Source organism: Procambarus clarkii, chromosome 32, assembly GCF_040958095.1.
Source record: "Procambarus clarkii isolate CNS0578487 chromosome 32, FALCON_Pclarkii_2.0, whole genome shotgun sequence".
Lineage (NCBI taxonomy): Eukaryota > Metazoa > Arthropoda > Malacostraca > Decapoda > Cambaridae > Procambarus > Procambarus clarkii.
The window spans coordinates 19,945,091-19,964,685 of record NC_091181.1 but is presented as its reverse complement, the minus strand read 5'-3'; the positions used below and the strand labels follow the sequence as shown (position 1 = coordinate 19,964,685).

Below are 19,595 nucleotides of genomic sequence, written 5' to 3'. Positions count from 1 at the left end.
GCCTTACTCCTCCCTCCATGGAACACAGGGCTAAATATCACCACAATCCTGCTATTATCAGAATCCTGGTCAGTTTTATCACAGTCAGGGGGCTTCAGTAATACTATCACTGCTAAATAATAGCAGTATCATATATATTATGGCATTTGTAGGCAATGCTGTGGTCACAAGCTGAACAGCGGTGCTGTGAGCTCGTGCTGCGTGCGCCAGCCTTGATGGCTTGCTCAATACTGACGCTCAAACACCCAAGAATGTTGGCCTGGATTTTTTTTTGTGGTGGCATCTGGCAACTATCGGTCGTGGCTGTCCTATAGCTGCCCGTATCCCAGGAGGGGCGTTTAAATTATAGCGCTAGACACAAAATCATATATATATGATGTGCGCAGTTTCGGTTTTGTCACTGATATCATATATATATATGATTTGCGCGGTTTAATGGTTAAACTTGCTCACCCTCCTCCTGCTCAAAGCACAATACCTAAACACTAGGCTACCATACCTAAAAAAAATTATTCTATTTTTCTAAACATTTACTGTGTTTTGGTGGGAAAAATTTAATCATAGAAACCTCTAATTTGTTTTATTTTTCCATAATAGGTTATTCTGCTTCCAGTCTGCTCAGCTACCAAGGACGATAACACACACAACTTCTGCCCATTAATGATGGTAAGGACAATTTTATTTTTACTGTACTACCAGTGTGTGTGTATCATGTTGTCATTAACCAGTGATGGTGAGCATATTAATCATGATGTTGTCATTAACTAGTGATAGTGTACAGTGGTACCTCAGAATACGAGTAATTTACGTAATTTGAGTAAGTAATACGAGTGTCCCTGTATACGAGTTTTTCGGAATACGAGCCGGATTTCCTCGGAAAATGTGCCTCGGAAGGCGAGGGGTTACCTCGGAACGCGAGTTTGTTGATACTCATTTAGGCCGACCTAGCGATCGTCGCCCCTCCGCCCCTCAGTTTACCAGTGCCTCGCGCCCAGTGACTATCCCACGTCAATTCTTCACCCGGATTTTCAGTGTTTTGTTGGATTTTTGGTCATTTGACCATAAAAGTTGTTGTTATATATCTCACTATGGGTCCCAAGAAAGCCAGTGGTAAGGATCAAGGCAAGAAAGCCCATGTGAGGATGACAATAGAGGAGAAACAAGAGATCATTCGGAAGCATGAAAATGGTACACGTGTTGTTGAACTTTGTAGGCAGTACAACAAAGCCACATCAACAATATGCACTATACTTAAGAAGAAAAATGAGATTATGAGTGCTAAAGTGGCAAAAGGCGTAAGAACAATCACGAAACAAAGACCACAAATACTTGAAGAAGTGGAAAAGTTGTTATTAATTTGGATACACGACAAGGAATTGAGGGGTGATAGTGTTTCGGAGGTCATCATTTGTGAGAAAGCCAGGGTATTGCACGAAGACCTTGTAAAGAAAACTTCTGGAACGAGTGATGCAGATACGAAAGAGTTTAAGGCAAGCAGGGGCTGGTTAGAAAAAGAAGTGGTATCCATAGTGTTGCGAGGCATGGAGAGGCAGCCAGCTCAGACAAACCAGCCGCTGAATGATTTATTTTAATTGTGACGAAACAGGACTGTTTTGGAAAAGAATGTCTAAGAGGACATACATTACCAAGGAGGAAAAATTCTTGCCCGGACACAAGCCTATGAAAGATAGGTTTACACTTGTGCTATGTTCAAATGCGAGTGGCGATTTGAAAATTAAACCCTTGCTAGTGTATCATTCTGAAAATCCAAGGGCTTTCAAACAGTATAAAGTGCAGAAAACCCAAATGTGTGTGATGTGGAAGCCTAATAAAAAAGCATGGGTGACTAGTGCATGAGTGACTAGGCTTATTTTTTCGGAGTGGGTGAATGAAGTGCTGTGCCCTACCATAGAAAAATATCTGCAGGAGAAAAATTTGCCACTCAAGGCTGTGCTTCTCTTCGACAATGCTCCTGCTCATCCTCCAGGCTTGGAAGATGAATTGATGCACAGATACAGTAAATTTCTCACAATAAAGTTCCTTCCTCCTAACACCACTCCTCTAATTCAGCCTATGGACCAGAAAATCATAGCGAATTTTAAGAAACTGTATGAAAGGGCACTTTTCCAGAAATGTTTTGAAGTGATTAAAGCCACAAACCTCACTCTCAAAGAGTTCTGGAAACACCATTTTAACTTTTGTAGTGCTTTAAAACTCATTGACAAAGCCTAGCAAGAAGTGACTCAAAGAACCCTGATCTCTGGCTGGAGAAAAGTGTGGCCTGAATGTGTGAAAGAACTAGACTTTGAGAGGTTTGAGCCTGTAAATGATGTGCCTATTGTTGAGGAAATTGTTTCTCTGGGCTGGCAAATGGGCTTGGAATTGGATGGTGATGATGTGGAGGAGTTGGTGGAAGAACACAACGAAGAACTGACCACCGAAGAACTCCAAGCCCTTCAAAAGGAACAGCAAGGCGACACAGCTGATGATTCTCCAGTGGAGGAGGATGAGGCAGTAGCGAATGTCCCTTCTAGAGAAATTAACACTTTCGCGCTTTAGATTAGAGATAACTCGTCGCCGTTTTTTCTTACGATTCCGCATAACAGCCTACTTTTCTCGTCCATCAAAAAAATATTTCTATAAATTCCATTTTTTAACCGAAATTTTTTAACCAAAAATACTTTTGTTTTGTAGAGAATTTATTTGCGAATTTTTTGGTACCAGAATGAATATTATATCACAAACTTCTATGAGTAAAAAAAAAAATACACAAAGTATGTTTGGGGGTGTGGCGAGCGTGTGGCAGTGGGTTCCCTTTAGCCGTTGATATATCCAACACGTGGGAAATATTTGTATGTGTTATGTATATGTCTGTGTAGGGAATTTTACTGCGATCACTGTCATACAAATTATAAAATGTTTCAACAAGTATAAACATGACAAACATCAAACGAACGAAAACAATGCGTTCGTTTCTGCCGCGAACGCATACTGAGCGACGTGGTTCTATATTTGGCGCTTCTCTTACACATGCTTTGTACAAATGTTATACAGTTCATCTTATAGAAAATTTTATTGCGAACACATTGGTATAAAAAAGAAATACGTACATAGAAAAGTAGGGTCAGGAAACGTATAAACTTTCCAAGCATGATTTCCCCCCTGTGTTTTCGCCAGTGCGCTCGCGGCTAACTACTCTCCACTTCACACACTCTTGCGGGTGGGCAATTACCTATATTAAACATTCATATGCATATGTCCGTGTAGAGAATTTTATTGCGATTCCAATGATACCAAAATTAGCGATGTAGGACAACTGTAGGCTTCGCAACCATTAAGAGAGTGGAAACATTTTGTTGCTGTTTGGCGCTCTCAGCGAGTGATCTGCATAGTTTTTTATTTGGTGTTGATACTCCTTATGCTTGGGCGGCATTTTATAGGTATGCTCTTATAGACAATTTCATTGCGAACACAGTGATACCAAATTTAAATACGTGCGCCTTCAATTATTGTCAGGACAGTCAAAAGAGTGTACACTTTTCGGTCTTACCGCGTAAGCGCGCGAAGTGCCGAAAGCATCTGGGGTATTGTTTTTTTTTGAGCGCCGAGAGCGCGAAAGTGTTAAGAAGGTGTGTCAGATGTGGGAAGAGATTCAAACTTTTATTGAAAAAACTCACCCAGAGAAAGTTCTAGTAGGCCGTTGCCTTAATCTTTTCAATGACAATGTGATGCCTTACTACAGAGACAGCTTGCAAAGAAGGGAAAAACAAGCTTCCATGGACAGATTTGTTGTGAGAAAATTGAGCAGTGAGCCACAACCAGGACCTAGTGGTACTCAGGCAAAACGTGCCACGGAGTGCACACCAGAAAGGTCCTCACTGCCTGATGTGATAATGGAAGGGGACTCCCCTTCCAAACAGTAACACCTCTCCTCCTCCCACCTCCTCACTATCTTCCATACGCCTACAGCATTCAACAACAAAGGTAAGTAATAACTTGAACATAGTTTTGTAGGTTTATTTAGATGAATTAGGTATAAAAATTTAGTTTGGTGTGGGGTTTTTGCGGTAGTCAGGGACAAATTAATTCATTTCCCATTATTTCTTATGGGGAAATTAGCTTCAGAATACGAGTTTTTGGAATACGAGCTGTCTCCAGGAACGGATTAAACTCTTAAACCGAGGTACCACTGTATTATATTGTCATTAACTAGTGAGGGTGAGAGTACTAATCTTGATGTTGTCATGAACTAGTGATGGCAAGTGTGTTAATCTTGTTATTAACCAGTGATGGTGAGTGTATTAATCAAGGTGTTATTAGCCAGTTTTTTTTTTGAGATATATACAAGAGTTGTTACATTCTTGTTCAGCCACTAGTGCGCGTAGCGTTTCGGGCAGGTCCCTGGAATACGATCCCCTGCCGCGAAGAATCGTTGTTACAACCAAGTACACATTTTACTGTTGTGTTAAACAGAGGCTACAGTTAAGGAATTGCGCCCAGTAAATCCTCCCCGGCCAGGATACGAACCCATGACATAGCGCTCGCGGAATGCCAGGTGAGAGTCTTACCACTACACCACAGAGACTGTTAGTTATGTTGGAGAGTTATGTTGAGTGTATTAACCCTTAGGCTGCACTATATGGTATCCACTCGATTTAACGACCTATATGGGGCTGTACCTAGGTTGGTAAATCCGAAGGTCTGCTAAAGCCAGAGGTTTTAAAATGTCGGTAAAAGTTTAGTCATATTTGGGAGAGCAACAGGATGGATGGTGGGTGGGCTGGCTGGTTAACTGGCTGGTAGGTGGGTGGGCAAGCAAGTGGGCTGGCTGGATGGTTAACTGGCTAGTAGGTGACTTGGGTGGGTTTGGGAAAGTGGGTGGGCTTGGGTGGCTTCTTGGGTGGGTTCAAGTGGCTTTTTCTTGGGTGTGTTCGGGCAGATGGGTGGTCTTGGCTGGGTTTGGGTGGGCTTGGGTGATTTTGGGTGGGCTTTTTTGGGCAAGCATGGGTGGGTTTGTGCGAGTGGGCGGGCTTGGGTGGGTTCAGGCTTTGGGCATTCTTGGATGGTTTCAGGCGAGCTTGGGTGGGTTCAGGCTTTGGGCATTCTTGGGTGGTTTCAGGCGGGCTTGGGTGGGTTCGGGCTGGTGGGCAGGCTTTGGGCAGTCTTGGGTGGGTTCAGGCGGGTGGGCATTCTTGGGTGGGTTTGGGTTGGTGGGTGGGTTCGATCCCTTGGGTGGGCTTGGGTGGATTTAGGCTGATGGGCGTTCTTAGATGGGTTCAGGTGGGTGGGTGGGCAGGTTGGAGGGTTTTGGGCAGGCTTGGGTGGGGTTTGGGTGGGCATTTTTTGGTGGGCTTGGGTGGGTTCAGGCAGTTAGGCAGGCTTTTGGCAGTCTTGGGTGGGTGTGGGCGGGCTTTTTGGCGGTCTTGGGTTGTTCGGGTGGGTATCAGGCAGATGGCCGTTCTTGAGTAGACAAGCTTGGGTGGTTTTGGGCGGGTTAAGTTCATAAATTAAGGTTAAGTTAAGTTAATAAATGGCCTCCTATTAGAGTCAAACTCAATATTTGGGGCATTCACGGAAACTCATACAAAAGATTACATGGATGGTGAAATCTGGATTCCAAATTAAAATTTATATAGATGTGATAGAAAAACTAGGTCAAATGGAGGAGTAGGTATGTATATTAAAGAGGACCTGGTATGCACAGAACCACTAAACTCAACTAATGAGGTGGTAGAGGTACTTGCAATTAAGGTAGAGAAACTAAACCTAATTATTATTCTAATATATAAACCGCCAGATACAACGGTTGAGGAATTCACAGAGCAGATGCACAAAATAGAGAACATACTTGATAACCTAGCAAACCCAGCTCCAGATATTATCTTCCTTGGAGATTTCAATTTACCGAGTCTAAGATGGAGAATGGCAAACACAAATATCATAGCAGGGAATGACCCGGGAAATAACCAACCACAGGTCAGAGAACTTTTGAGATTCTGTGACAAATTCTCGCTCAATCAACAGATTACAGAACCAACTAGGAACGAAAACACTACTAGACTTGTTATTCACAAACAATGATGAACTAATCAGAGACATTACAATCTCAGATACTACATACTCAGACAATAAGCTCATTGCAGTGCGAACTAGCATAAATAACGGTAGTAGGTCTAAGAGACCCAACAAGCGAGAGGGAGTATTCAATCAATTCAATTTTAACAATAAGAGGATCGACTGGGAAAAAATAAATGTAGACCTTGCAACCATTCAATGGGAGACGGTCCTAAGCGACAAAACTCCCACACTAAAAACAACAAATTGCAGGTAAAGGATAATATTCAGAGGTTGAAAATGGGAAATAGATTCACGGAAAATGAAAAGGAAATGTGTGAAACATTAAACGAAAAGTTCCAAAGTGTGTTTGAACAAAATGAAATCTTCAGGGAACCAGATACAATAAGAATTCCAGAGAACAACATAGAGCACATAGAGGTGTCCAGAGACGAAGTGGAAAAAATGCTCAAGGAGCTAAATAAGAACAAAGCAGTTGGTCCAGATGGAGTTTCACCATGGGTTCTGAGAGAATGTGCACCTGAGCTCAGCATTCCTCTTCAACTGATTTTTCAGGCATCCCTGTAAACAGGAGTTGTAGCTGATGTGTGGAAAAAGGCTAACATAGTTCTAATCTACAAAAGTGGAAGCAGGGAAGACCCCCTTAATTATAGACCGGTATCATTGACAAATGCAATAGTCAAAATATTGGAAAAAATAATTAAAACTAAATGGGTAGAACACCTGGAGAGAAATGATATAATATCAGACAGACAGTATGGTTTTCGATCTGGAAGATCCTGTGTATCGAATTTACTCAGTTTCTATGATCGAGCAACAGAGATATTACAGGAAAGAGATGGTTGGGTTGACTGCATCTATCTGGACCTAAAAAAGGCTTTCGACAGAGTTCCACATAAGAGGTTGTTTTGGAAACTGGAAAATATTGGAGGAGTGACAGGTACGCTTCTAACATGGATGAAAAATTTTCTGACTGATAGAAAAATGAGGGCTGTGATCAGAGGCAATGTATCGGACTGGAGAAATGTCACAAGTGGAGTACCACAGGGTTCAGTTCTTGCACCAGTGATGTTTATTGTCTACATAAATGATCTACCAGTTGGTATACAGAATTATATGAACATGTTTGCTGATGATGCTAAGATAATAGGAAGGATAAGAAACTTTGATGATTGTCATGCCCTTCAAGAAGACCTGGACAAAATAAGTACATGGAGCGCCACTTGGCAAATGGAATTTAATGTTAATAAATGTCATGTTATGGAATGTGGAATAGGTGAACATAGACCCCACACAACCTATATATTATGTGAGAAATCTTTAAAGAAGTCTGATAAAGAAAGAGATCTAGGGGTGGTTCTAGATAGAAAACTATCACCTGTGGACCACATAAAGAATATTGTGCGAGGAGCCTATGCCACGCTTTCTAACTTCAGAATTGCTATTAAATACATGGATGGCGATATACTAAAGAAATTGTTCACAACTTTTGTTAGGCCAAAGCTAGAATATGCAGCAGTTGTGTGGTGCCCATATCTTAAGAAGCACATCAACAAACTGGAAAAGGTGCAAAGACATGCTACTAAGTGGCTCCCAGAACTGAAGGGCAAGAGCTTTGAGGAGAGGTTAGAGGCATTAAATATGCCAAAACTAGAAGACAGAAGAAAAAGAGGTGATATGATCACTACATACAAAATAGTAACAGGAATTGATAAAATGGATAGGGAAGATTTCTTGAGACCTGGAACGTTAAGAACAAGAGGTCATAGGTATAAACTAGCTAAACACAGATGCTGAAGAAATATAAGTAAATTCACTTTCGCAAACAGAGTGGTAGACGGTTGGAACAAGTTAGGGGAGAAGGTGGTGGAGGCCAAGACCGTCAGTAGTTTCAAAGCGTTATATGACAAAGAGTGCTGGGAAGACGGGACACCACGAGCGTAGCTCTCATCCTGTAACTACACTTAGGTAATTACACTTAGGTAATTACTAAAGAAATTGTTCACGACTTTTGTTAGGCCAAAGCTAGAATATGCAGCGGTTGTGTGGTGCCCATATCTTAAGAAGCACATCAACAAACTAGAAAAGGTGCAAAGACATGCTACTAAGTGGCTCCCAGAACTGAAGGGCAAGAGCTACGAGGAGAGGTTAGAGGCATTAAATACTGTCTCCACTCGATCATCCGGACTATATGGGAAGGACCCCCAGCCGGATTATCACATTTTTCGGATAATGGTACTTTTTCACCTACGAGTCCAAAAGTGACCATTTCCAACTATTTTTATACTACAAACAACATAATTTGAATTGCCTTACCACATACAATTATTAAATATTCAACTAGAAACCTCAACTTACCTTGTTGGTGTTCGTCTTCTTGATTGATGCCACACATCTTGAAGTTAAAAATTCTTAACAATTTACGTAACCTATACTAACACAACACTAAAATTAACACTTAAAATTACTGTACAGTTCATTAAGCTAAGTTAGTTTTGACTGCCAGCTGCTGAAGCCTCACTGGTTGAGGGCATTTGGGTTGCCTGTGAGGCCTCACTTGTTGAAGGTGCTTGCTTGCACCTCACTTGTTGAAGCGCTTGCATGCCCTCACTTGTTGAAGGCGCTTGGCTTGCCTGTGACGCCTCACTTGTTAAAGGCGCTTGCTTGCGCCTCACTTGTTGAAAGCGCTTGCTTGCGCCTCACTTGTTGAAAGCGCTTGGCTTGCCTGTGGCGCGTCACTTGTTGAAAGCGCTTGGCTTGCCTATAATGCCTCACTTGTTGAAGGAGCTTGGCTTGCCTGTGGCGCCTCACTTGTTGAAGGCGCTTGGCTGCCTGTGACGCCTCACTGTTTGAACAACACGTAACTTGTCTTTAATTGCTAGGACAATCTTATTCCTCTTAACACTTCCAGAACGATTGATGCTGCTACCAGACATATTCTTGGCCAAAAATGTTCAAAATTACTATGAAAATTAAGAAAGTTATTTAAAAAAATATTTCACTAATGGCGCAACACTGTGAGGCCGCACTGGTTGAGGCGTATAACTGTGACTTGTCTTTAATTGTTAGGACAACTTTCTTCCTCTTAACACCTCCAGAACGATTGATGCTGCTACCAGACATAGTCTTGGCCAAAAATGTTCAAAATTACTATGAAAATAAAAAAGTTATTTAAAAAAATATTTCACTAATGGCGCAGCACTGTGTACAACACGAGGGACGGACGCACATGGGTTGACCAGTGTTGGACAGGTCCACTTGGGGCAGCCATAACGCGTTATGTAGGCCGCCAGGAGGAAAAAATTTCACAATATTTTTTAAGGAAACTTCAGCCTGTGCACAATGCTTTTAGGAAACTTATTTATTTGTTATTACATAATTACTAGTAGTTATTTTATTTGTTTTTGGCTATGATTAATTGTTCTAAAATTAATGGTAATTCCTGTACCCAGGTAGTCCCTCCTGACGCACCCCTCCCACCCTCCCAACACCACCCACCCACCCCACCCCACCTACACCATGCGCCTCGAGTCTCGGGCAGACGGGATTAATACCGTATGGCCTGCCTCATGTTTTCATATACGGACAAAGGCACGATTATCTGGGGGACTGACCGGATAGTGTAATTTCTGCAGAAAACCTGCTTTAATCCGGTCCCTGTGGCTATTTTGGCCGGATATTGTGATAACTTTATCCGTTCACGATTTTGGCCGTATAAGGGCGTTTTTCGGATGTTCGAATCCCGGATAATCACGGGGTTACAGTATGCCAAAACTAGAAGACTAGGTAATTACACTTAGGTAATTACAGGGAATAGCTCAATTGACAGCTGAAGCGTACAAGGTCTGCCTGAAGCACATGCCTGTGAGGAGGGGCAGAAAGAGGGCCACTCTAGAAAGAGAACGCAGACGACTGTATAGGAGAAGAACAAAAATAACGGAAATGCTTCGGCAGACACAACTATCACAAGTAAGGAAAATAAACCTAAGCAGGGAGATCAAAGAAATAAAACAAACGTTAAAGCGATCATATGAGTCTGAGGAAATGGAATTGGAGGAGAAAACTATACAAGAGATAAAGAAAAATCCTAAATATTTTTTCACATATGCAAAATCAAAATAAAAAACCTCGACCAGTATTGGACCGTTAATTACAAATGAAGGTACGTACACAGAGGACAACAAAGAGATTAGTAAAATTCTAAGAAGCCAGTATGAGGCTAGGTTTAGCACTCCAATAAACAACATGAAAGTTGATGACCCAGACAGCTTCTTTATGAATGACATTAAAGCTGCAGATAATATAACGGATATTACCACAAACTCAGAAGACTTTGAAAGAGAAATTGACAATATGCCTATGCACTCAGCTCCTGGGCCTGACTCATGGAATTCAATATTCATAAAGAAATGTAAAGTACCAGTAGCGCGAGCACTCAGCGTAATATGGAGAAAGAGCCTAGATACAGGGGAGATACCAGCAGCACTTAAATCTGCAGATATAGCTCCTTTGCACAAGGGGGGGAGTAAAGCCTTGGCAAAAAATGATAAGCCAGTTGCACTAACATCACACATAATAAAAGTGTTTGAAAGAGTGATTAGGAATCAAATTTCTAGTTTTATGGAAAACAATGAGTTGCACAACCCAGGACAACATGGATTTAGAGCGGGAAGATTCTGTCTGTCACAGTTACTCAACCACTATGACAAAATCATAGAAGCTCTAGAAGAAAAGCAAAATGCAGATGTCATACACAGACTTTGCAAAGGCGTTCGACAAATGTGACCATGGGGTGATAGCACACAAAATGAGGTCAATGGGAATAACTGGAAAAGTAGGACGCTGGATACTCAATTTCCTGTCAAACAGAACAAATAAAATCGAGCCCAAGCGCAGTTAAAAGCTCTGTACCTCAAGGTACAGTCCTTGTACCGCTACTGTTCCTTATTCTCATATCAGATATAGACAAAAATACACGGCACAGCTTTGTGTCGTCCTTTGCAGATGACACAAAAATTAGCATGAAAATTACCTCTGCTGGAGACATTTAAAAATTACAAGCAGATGTCAACAAAGTTTTCGATTGGGCAGCGGAAAATAACATGATGTTTAACAGTGATAAATTTCAGGTACTCAGGTACGGCAAAAATGTGGATATGAAACATAATACAGGGTACAAAACAAAATCGAATCTTCCCATAGTAGAAAAACAGCATGTCAAGATTTGGGAATAATGATGTCCGACGATCTAACGTTTAGGGAGCATAACCAAGCAAATATTGCGTCAGCTAGAAAAATGATAGGATGGATTACAAGAACTTTCAAATCCAGGGATCCCATCACAATGGTTGTACTCTTCAAGTCACTTGTGTTGTCCCGTCTCGAGTACTGCTCAGTACTCACTTCCCCCTTCAGAGCAGGAGAGATTGCTGAAATAGAGGGAATACGGCACTAATAATAGAGGAACATATACGGCACACATAGACGAGATAAAACACCTAAATTATTGGGATCGTCTCAAAGCTCTCCAAATGTACTCTCTAGAAAGGAGACGAGAGAGATACCAAATAATATACACATGGAAAATACTGGAAGGCCAGGTCCCAAATCTACACAGTAAATAACAACGTACTGGAGTGAACGATATGGAAGAAAATGCAAGATATAACCAGTGAAGAGCAGAGGTGCCATAGGCGCAATCAGAGAACACTGTATAAACATCAGAGGGCCGCGGTTGTTCAACGTACTCCCAGCGACTGTAAGAAATATTGCCGGAACAACCGTGGACATCTTCAAGATAAAAGTGGACTGTTTTTAACCCTTAAACTGCGCAACGCGCCTGCAGGTTCACGTCTGGTTTGTGCAAATACCTCCGGGTATTTGTATTTTTCACGTTCCATTCAAAACTCCCGCGGCTACATGGGGTTCACATCAGCTTCCTCAGGGCTCTTGTAAACAGACGCCATCTTTAAAAAAAATCGTGGTCCACATTCCCGGGTGTGGGAGCCTCAGTAGTGTGTGAGCAACCAAGGCTGGCGCTCGCATCATGAGTGCACAGCACTGCTGTTCAGCGTGTGACCACAGCATCGCCTAATAATGTCAAAATATATATATATATAACTTGTATTATTTAGCCATGATAGTGTTATAGAAGAGCCTGAGTGTGATAATGACTGGGTACAATGTTCAAATATCAGTGATTCAATGCTGTTCACGATGTTCACAGCACTAGCCACAGCACCACAGCATTATTTCGTCCATCTAGGAATCTTCAAATGATTTCTTAGGTTCCTTTTCAAAATAAACGTGTGGTCAATTATTCTTTTATAGGAATTAGTGACCAGGATTGTGATAATAGCAGGATTGTGGTTATAATTAGCGTTGTGCGTAGTATTGTGGAAGGAGGAATTTTGGTGAAGGAGGGAGGGCGAGAATTGAGGTAGCCGCATCGTGTGTGTGGCTCCCACTCTTGTTTTGCTCACCATACTAGCTTAGAGGTTCGCTATGGGGAACACATATGTACATGGGTATATATAGTGTGTGTGTATATAGTGTAAGAACAGGAACAGGAGAATGTTGAGAGGAGCTATTTTGGTGAGGGAGGTGACGTAATCGTAGCGTTGTCTGCTGTCGGCTGTGTGATTTTTCATGCAGTGTATGGTGGCCACTGTACTGTGACACAATACCGGTTTACTTGCATAGTTCTGGTAAATAAAACATGTAGATAGATATATAGAACATGTGTAATAAGAACTATAACAGTATGGTGGGAGGAGCAATGTTGGCGAGTAAGATGTTGGAGTGAGGGAGGGCTGGCTGGGTGTGGCTGCTCTCACTCGAGGTGTTCTGAGTGTGTTGATGGTGAATGTATATAGTGTGTGACAGTGTATAGTGTGTAAATAGATTGTATATATACATAAATTAGCATGATACATAGTAAATATGTGCTGCATATGTGTACACAAGTGTCATGCACGTAACAGTGTCTTCGGACAGTACGGATGTTTTACTGCCATAATATAGTGTACGTGTTCACTATACATAGGATTAGCACGTAAAAACAAATAAAATGTATTTGGAACTGTGCGAAAAAAATAAACGAAAATATATTTGCGGCAACTCGCACGCCTCGCCCCGAGCGCCCTACTGGCTCCGGGAGCGTGCGTCACGGGCGAACAGGGAACGATGACGTCACGCCCAACTTACGGACCTCATAGCAGCCAAAGTAAGTACAATTTCGATTATTTTTCTACATACCCATACTGAGGGAAGGGTTTCTGACACTTTAAAAAGAAAAAAGAATTTTTTCCAGAGAATTTATTTCCTGCGCACTGCGGGGGTGTCATATTTGGAGACAACGCAGTTAAGGGGTTAAGAGAAGTGCCGGACCAACTGGGCTGTGGTGTGTATGTGGGCCTGCGGGCCACTCCAAGCAACAGCCTAGTGGATCAAACTCTCACAAGTCGAGCCTGGCCTCGGGCCAGGCTTGGGGAGTAGAAGAACTCCAAGAACTCCATCAAGCAGGTTGGGCAGTCTTGGGTAGGTTTGGGTGGGAGGGCGAGCTTGGGTGGGTTCAGGTGGGTGGGCATTATTTTTGGGCAGGCTTGGGTGGTTTTGGGCAGGCACGGGTGGTTTTGGGCATGTTTGGGTGGTTTCGGGCAGTTGGGAGGGTTTGGGTGGGTTCGGGCAGTTGGGCGGGTTTGAGAGGGAGGGAGGGAGGGGGGAGGGGGTGGGGGTAGGGAGGGAGAGATGCTAGGAGGTAGGCAGGGAGGGAGAGATGCTAGGAGGTAGGCAGGGAAGGAAGTAGTGAGGGAGGGGGGGGGGGGGGTGAGAATTAGGGAGCAAGGTCGGCATTGAGGGAGGGAAAGGCAGGCAGGCAAGCAGGCAGGCAGGTTGGCAGGCTGGCAAGCAAGCAGGCTGGCAGGTAGGCTGGCAGGCAGGCTGGCAGGCAGGCAGGCAGGCAGGCTGGCTGGCTGGCTGGCTGGCAGGCAAGCAAGCAGGCAGAGAGGGAGGCAGGCAGACTGACAGGTAGGCAGGTAGGCAGGCAGGCAGGCAGGCAGGCTGGGAGGCAAGCAGGCAGGCTGGCAGGCAGGCAGACAGGCTGGCTGGCTTGCTGGCTGGCAGTCAGGCAAAGAGGGAGGCAGGCATGCAGGCTGGAAGGCAGGCTGGCAGAGAGGCTGGCAGGCAGGCAGGCAGGCAGGCAGGCAGGCAGGCAGGCAGCCATGCAGAAAGGCATGCAGGGAGGGAGGGATAGATGTTGAGTAGAACTATTTGACCTTTAAGCAGAGAGAACGAGTGTATGGGATGTAAGGGGGGGGGTAACTTGTGATTGGTGGGGGAGGAGACGGGCTCACTCCGATAACCCTCTCACACTCGACTCCGTTAGCCAGATTTGTTTCTTAAATTCTGGATATACATCATCATATATATATTTCGTTACAGATTTTGTTTAGTAATATTATTAGGATAAATAAAAGTTATTAAAATACTTGTTTCATGAATGCTTTATTGTATTAAATGGAGATTCTCTGGCTGGCAGTCTAATAAGCTAGCCTCTTTAGGGGAAGGGAGGGCAGCAGCAGTGAGGGTGTACTCACATAATTGTGCTTGCGGGTTTGAGCTCTGGCTCTTTGGTCCCACTTCTCTTGAAGGAGAAGTGGATCAGGACTTTTCTTATTGGTGAGTGCAAACAAAATACTGTTGCATTTTTTGCTATGAACCTTTCATTTTTTTACCTTAGTTTTTTTCCCTCTCCATTTTCCTCCATTTCTCGTTTATGAATTTACAAGATAACCAATGGGTCTCGTCCCCAAGGGGTTTGGAAACCAAGTGGTGCTCTATAGCGTAGGATTCAAAACTGCCGCTCGGTGACTTGGATACGAAATGAATGCCTGAGGCTTCCAGTGATCGCCTGTCATTAAAAAAAAAAAAAAAAAAAGCATATCCCACAGCTGTGGGGAGCCTTAGTTTCAAGGTAGCAACCGTGTATGATGCATCATCTTTGAGCTCATGGTTCACGGTCAGCCGCGGTCTTGCAAAACGACTCTCAGAGGACGAAATATAGGACATATTGTTTGATGATGAACCAATTGTTGACAATTTAGACTACAGTCCAGATAAAGATCTAACACAGACGTCTGACAAGAGTGATGGGGAACAGTGAGGTGGACGATGTTGAGAATGTGTACATTAATGCACCCACGGAAATGCCGAAACTGGTTAGGGAAAGGCAGCTGTCGTTTTGGAACAGATTGTAGATATTTCCACCCTAAGTTATGCAAACTCTCAGTGAATGAGAGGAAATGCTATGATCTCCATTGCCCTGATTTCCACGTGAGAGGTACACAGCGCTATATGAGAGAGGAAACCCAATATAATAGGCCGGGAAATTTTTTAGAGGTTAACAGAACCAAAGGAAGAAACAGACAGAAACGTTGCAGGAGTACGGATGGGAAGGGGGAAATGCCCAAGACTGGACTACGTTTCGTCATCAAGCCCACACATACTACACCTCCCAACTACACAGAGATTACCACACTCCCCAGTATCACTTCCAAAACTGGACAGCCACACCCTGGGTCAGGGTAGAGAGGAGGGAGAACTACCAAAACCTTCCAGAAGTGACACACAATACATACAATCATTCATATTTACTAACATTCAAGGTCTAAAATCAAAGTCAAGAAATAAAGTTAAGTTCCTAAATAGCCTCCATTTAGAGTCAAACTCAATATTTGGGGCATTCACAGAAACTCATACGAAAGATTACATTGATAGTGAAATCTGGATTCCAAATTATAATTTATATAGATGTGATAGAGAAAATAGATCAAATGGAGGAATAGGTCTGTATATTAACCCTTAAATTGCTCATCGCATCATATGAGGCTTTGACCGACTTGCAGTAAATTGCGCATCTCGTCATATGATGCTTTGGAGTACTACGCAAGATTTAAACGGCCCGCAGATACACGGGGTTCACCACACCTTCATCAGGGCTCTTGTAAACAGACCCCATTTAAAAAAAAAAAATCGTGGGCCAAATTCCCGGGTGTTAGGGGCCTCAGTATTGAGTGAGCTACCAAGCCTGATGCACGCAGCCTGAGCTCATAGCACTGCTGTTCAACTTGTGCCACAGCATCGCCTAAAAATGCCATAATATACTTGTTCATGCTATTATGTAGCGATGATATTAATTAATAACTATCTACGGACTCACCATAGCCCGTGTTACTTGGAACCTTTTGTTCCAGGTAGCGAATCTTTAACAACACCAACAATAGATGATATTATTACAGAAGACCCCTGACTGTGATAAAACTGACCAGGGTTTTGATAATAGCAGGATTGTGGTGAGATTTAGCACTGTGCTTCATGGAGGGAGGAGTAATGCTGTAGGAAGGGAGGGGTGATGGCGTTGTCTTCTGACTCTGTGTGGCCACCTTTTATTGACTGCACTCACCATACTAGCTTAGTGGTTCGCTATGGTGAACACAAATGTAGATACTTATATAGAACGTGTGTATAGAGGGTATAAACAGCAAGAGGAGTAGGTTGGGAGCCGCCATTTTGGTGAGGGCGGTGGCGTCGTCTGCACGACTTGCCATGTTGTTTACTGGTGACCACGATGGTATTTGGGCTCCATACCAGTTTACTTGTACAAGTATGGTGAATAAAACAGGTAGATATTTATATATAATGTGTGTATATAGCGTAATAACATCATAAACAGTATTGTTGGAGGAGAAATATTAGTGCATCTGGCCTTGAGGTCGGTAGCCATTAGCTGACTGTGTGAGTAGCTACGTCTTTGTGCCTTTACTCACCATACAAGCTTAGATGTACAGTTATGGGGAACAAAACATGTAAATACTTATATATAACGTCTGTATATAAAAGCAAAAACAATATGGTGGGAGGAGAATGGTGGCAAGTCAGGTTAGGTGAGGGAGGGAGGGAGTGGCAGCCAGTGGCGGACTGCCACTGCCACTCAGCATACCAACTTAGTGGTTAGTTATGGTGAACACGAATGTAGATACTTATATATAGCGTCTGTATATAGTGAATAAAAGCAAAAACAGTAATATGGGAGGAGAATGTGGGTGAGTCAGGTGACTTGAGGGAGGGAGGAAGTAGCAGCCAGTGGCGGACTGCCACTGCCACTCAGTATGCCAACTTAGTGGTTCGTTATGGTGAACACGAATGTAGATACTTATATATAACGTCTGTATATAATGAATAAAAGCAAAAACAGTATGGTGGGAGGACAATGTGGGCGAGTGAGGTGTTGAGGGAGGGAGGGAGTTAGTGGCTGGCTGGTGTGTGGCGGTCACTCCTTGTTACTTTTTGACTCATAATAGCAACTTAGTGGTTTGTTATGGTGAACAAAACATGCAGATACTATATATAACCTGTGTATATAGTGTAATAACCGACAAAGTATTTGTTCACTGTTTGATGAACATAATTGAATCAACAATATGCACACCATATTTTTGAGTACAGCGATGATTCACTCATTTTATTATATAAATATATCACACTACTCACTATTGAATAATATTACAGCCAAAAAAACTACGAAAAATCAATCATAGACATTGAAATAATTAAGTAATTATCTCTTTGTGGCAACTCTGGCCTGACAGCTGGTGAGCAACAGACCGCCTGGGACGCACGCTGAGTCAGCGCCTGTTTTTTGCCTGACTTCCCCGCTCTATAGCGGGCAATATATGCCACTTACGATTTTTATTTTATTTTTCCCATGATCAGTGAACACAAATTAACAGGTTAGGAAGAATTTTTTTTTTTTTTTTCTTGTATGCTCTTGTGGGTGTCAAATGGTATATAGCCATGCACCATTTAAGGGTTAAAGAGGACCTGGTATGTACAGATCTACTAAACTCAACTAATGAGGTGGTAGAGGTACTTGGAATTAAGGTAGAAAAAAATAAACCTAATTATTATTCTAATATATAAACTGCCAGATACAACGGTTGAAGAATTCACAGAGCAGATGCACAAAATAGAGAACATCCTTGATAATCTAGCAAACCCAGCACCAGATATTATCTTCCTTGGAGATTTCAATTTACCGAGTCTAAGATGGAGAATGGCAAACACAAATATCATAGCAGGGAATGACCCGGGAAATAACCAACCACAGGTCAGAGAACTTTTGAGATTTTGTGACAAATTCTCGCTCAATCAACAGACCACAGATCCAACTAGGAACGAAAACACACTAGACTTGCTATTCACAAACAATGATGAACTAATCAGAGACATTACAATCTCTCAGACCTACAGACCTCAATCTACATACTCAGACCTTAAGCTCATTGAAGTGCGAACTAGCATAAATAACGGTAATAGGTCTAAGAGACCCAACAAGCAAGAAGGAATATTCAATCAATTAAATTTTAACAATAAGAGGATCGACTGGGAAAAAATAAATGTTGACCTTGCAACCATTCAATGGGAGACGGTCTTAAGCGACAAAACTCCCACACTGGGAATAGATCAACTGACAGCTGAAGCATACAGGGCCTGCCTGAAGCACGTACTTGTGAGGAGGGGCAGAAAGAGAACCACTCTAGAAAGAGAAAGCAGACGACTGTACAGGAGAAGGAAAAAAATAACAGAAATGCATAGGCAGACATGACTATCACAAGCAAGGAAAATAAACCTAAGCAGGGAGATCAAAGAAATAGAACAAACGTTGAAGCGATCATACGAAGCTGAGGAAATGGAATTGGAACAGAAAGTTATACAAGAGATAAAAGAAAAATCCAAAATATTTTTTTCACATATGCAAAATCAAAATCATAAACCTCCACTAGTATTGGACCTTTAATTACAATTGAAGGTACGTACACAGAGGTCAACAAAGAAATTAGTAAAATTCTAAGAAGCCAGTATGAGGATATGTTTAGCACTCCAATAAACAACATGTAAGTTGATGACCCAGACAGTTTCTTTATGAATGACATTCAAGCTGCAGATAATATAACGGATATTAACACGAACTCGGAAGACTTTGAAAGAGAAATTGACAATATGCCCATGCACTCAGCTCCTGGGCCTGACTCATGGAATTCAATATTCATAAAGAAATGTAAAGTACCAGTAGCACGAGCACTCAGTGTAATATGGAGAAAGGGCCTAGATACAGGGGAGATTCCAGCAGCACTTTAATCTGCAGATATAACTCCTTTGCACAAGGGGGGGAGTAAAGCCTTGGCAAAAAATTATAGGCCAGTTGGACTAACATCACACATAATAAAAGTTTTTGAAAGAGTGATTAGGAATCAAATTTCTAGTTTTATGGAAAAAATGAGTTTCACAACCCAGGACAACATGGATTTAGAGAGGGAAGATCCTGTCTTTCACAGTTACTCAATCAATATGACAATCACTATGTCACAGAAGCTCTAGAAGAAAAGCAAAATGCAGATGTAGTATACACAGACTTTGCAAAGGCATTCGACAAATGTGATCATGGAGTGATTGTACACAAA

The 19,595-nt window shown here is 42.4% G+C and overlaps 1 protein-coding gene across 10 annotated transcripts in view; it reads left to right on the top strand.

Moving 5' to 3' along the window:
- The window catches only part of LOC123759294 (uncharacterized), a 309,434-nt gene that overhangs the window by 51,328 nt on the left and 238,511 nt on the right, over positions 1-19,595 (top strand). For 9 of the 10 annotated variants that reach the window (XR_011230152.1, XR_011230151.1, XM_069334998.1 and 6 more), the window contains one exon: positions 598-666. Coding sequence is in view for 7 of the 10 variants with exons in the window: in XM_069334998.1 (XP_069191099.1) it covers positions 598-666 (69 nt within the window). In the remaining 3 variants the exon portion in view is untranslated. Of the gene's footprint in view, positions 1-597; positions 667-3,742; positions 3,985-19,595 lie in introns of all 10 variants that reach the window. The other variant, XM_069334997.1, reaches the window with a different exon arrangement.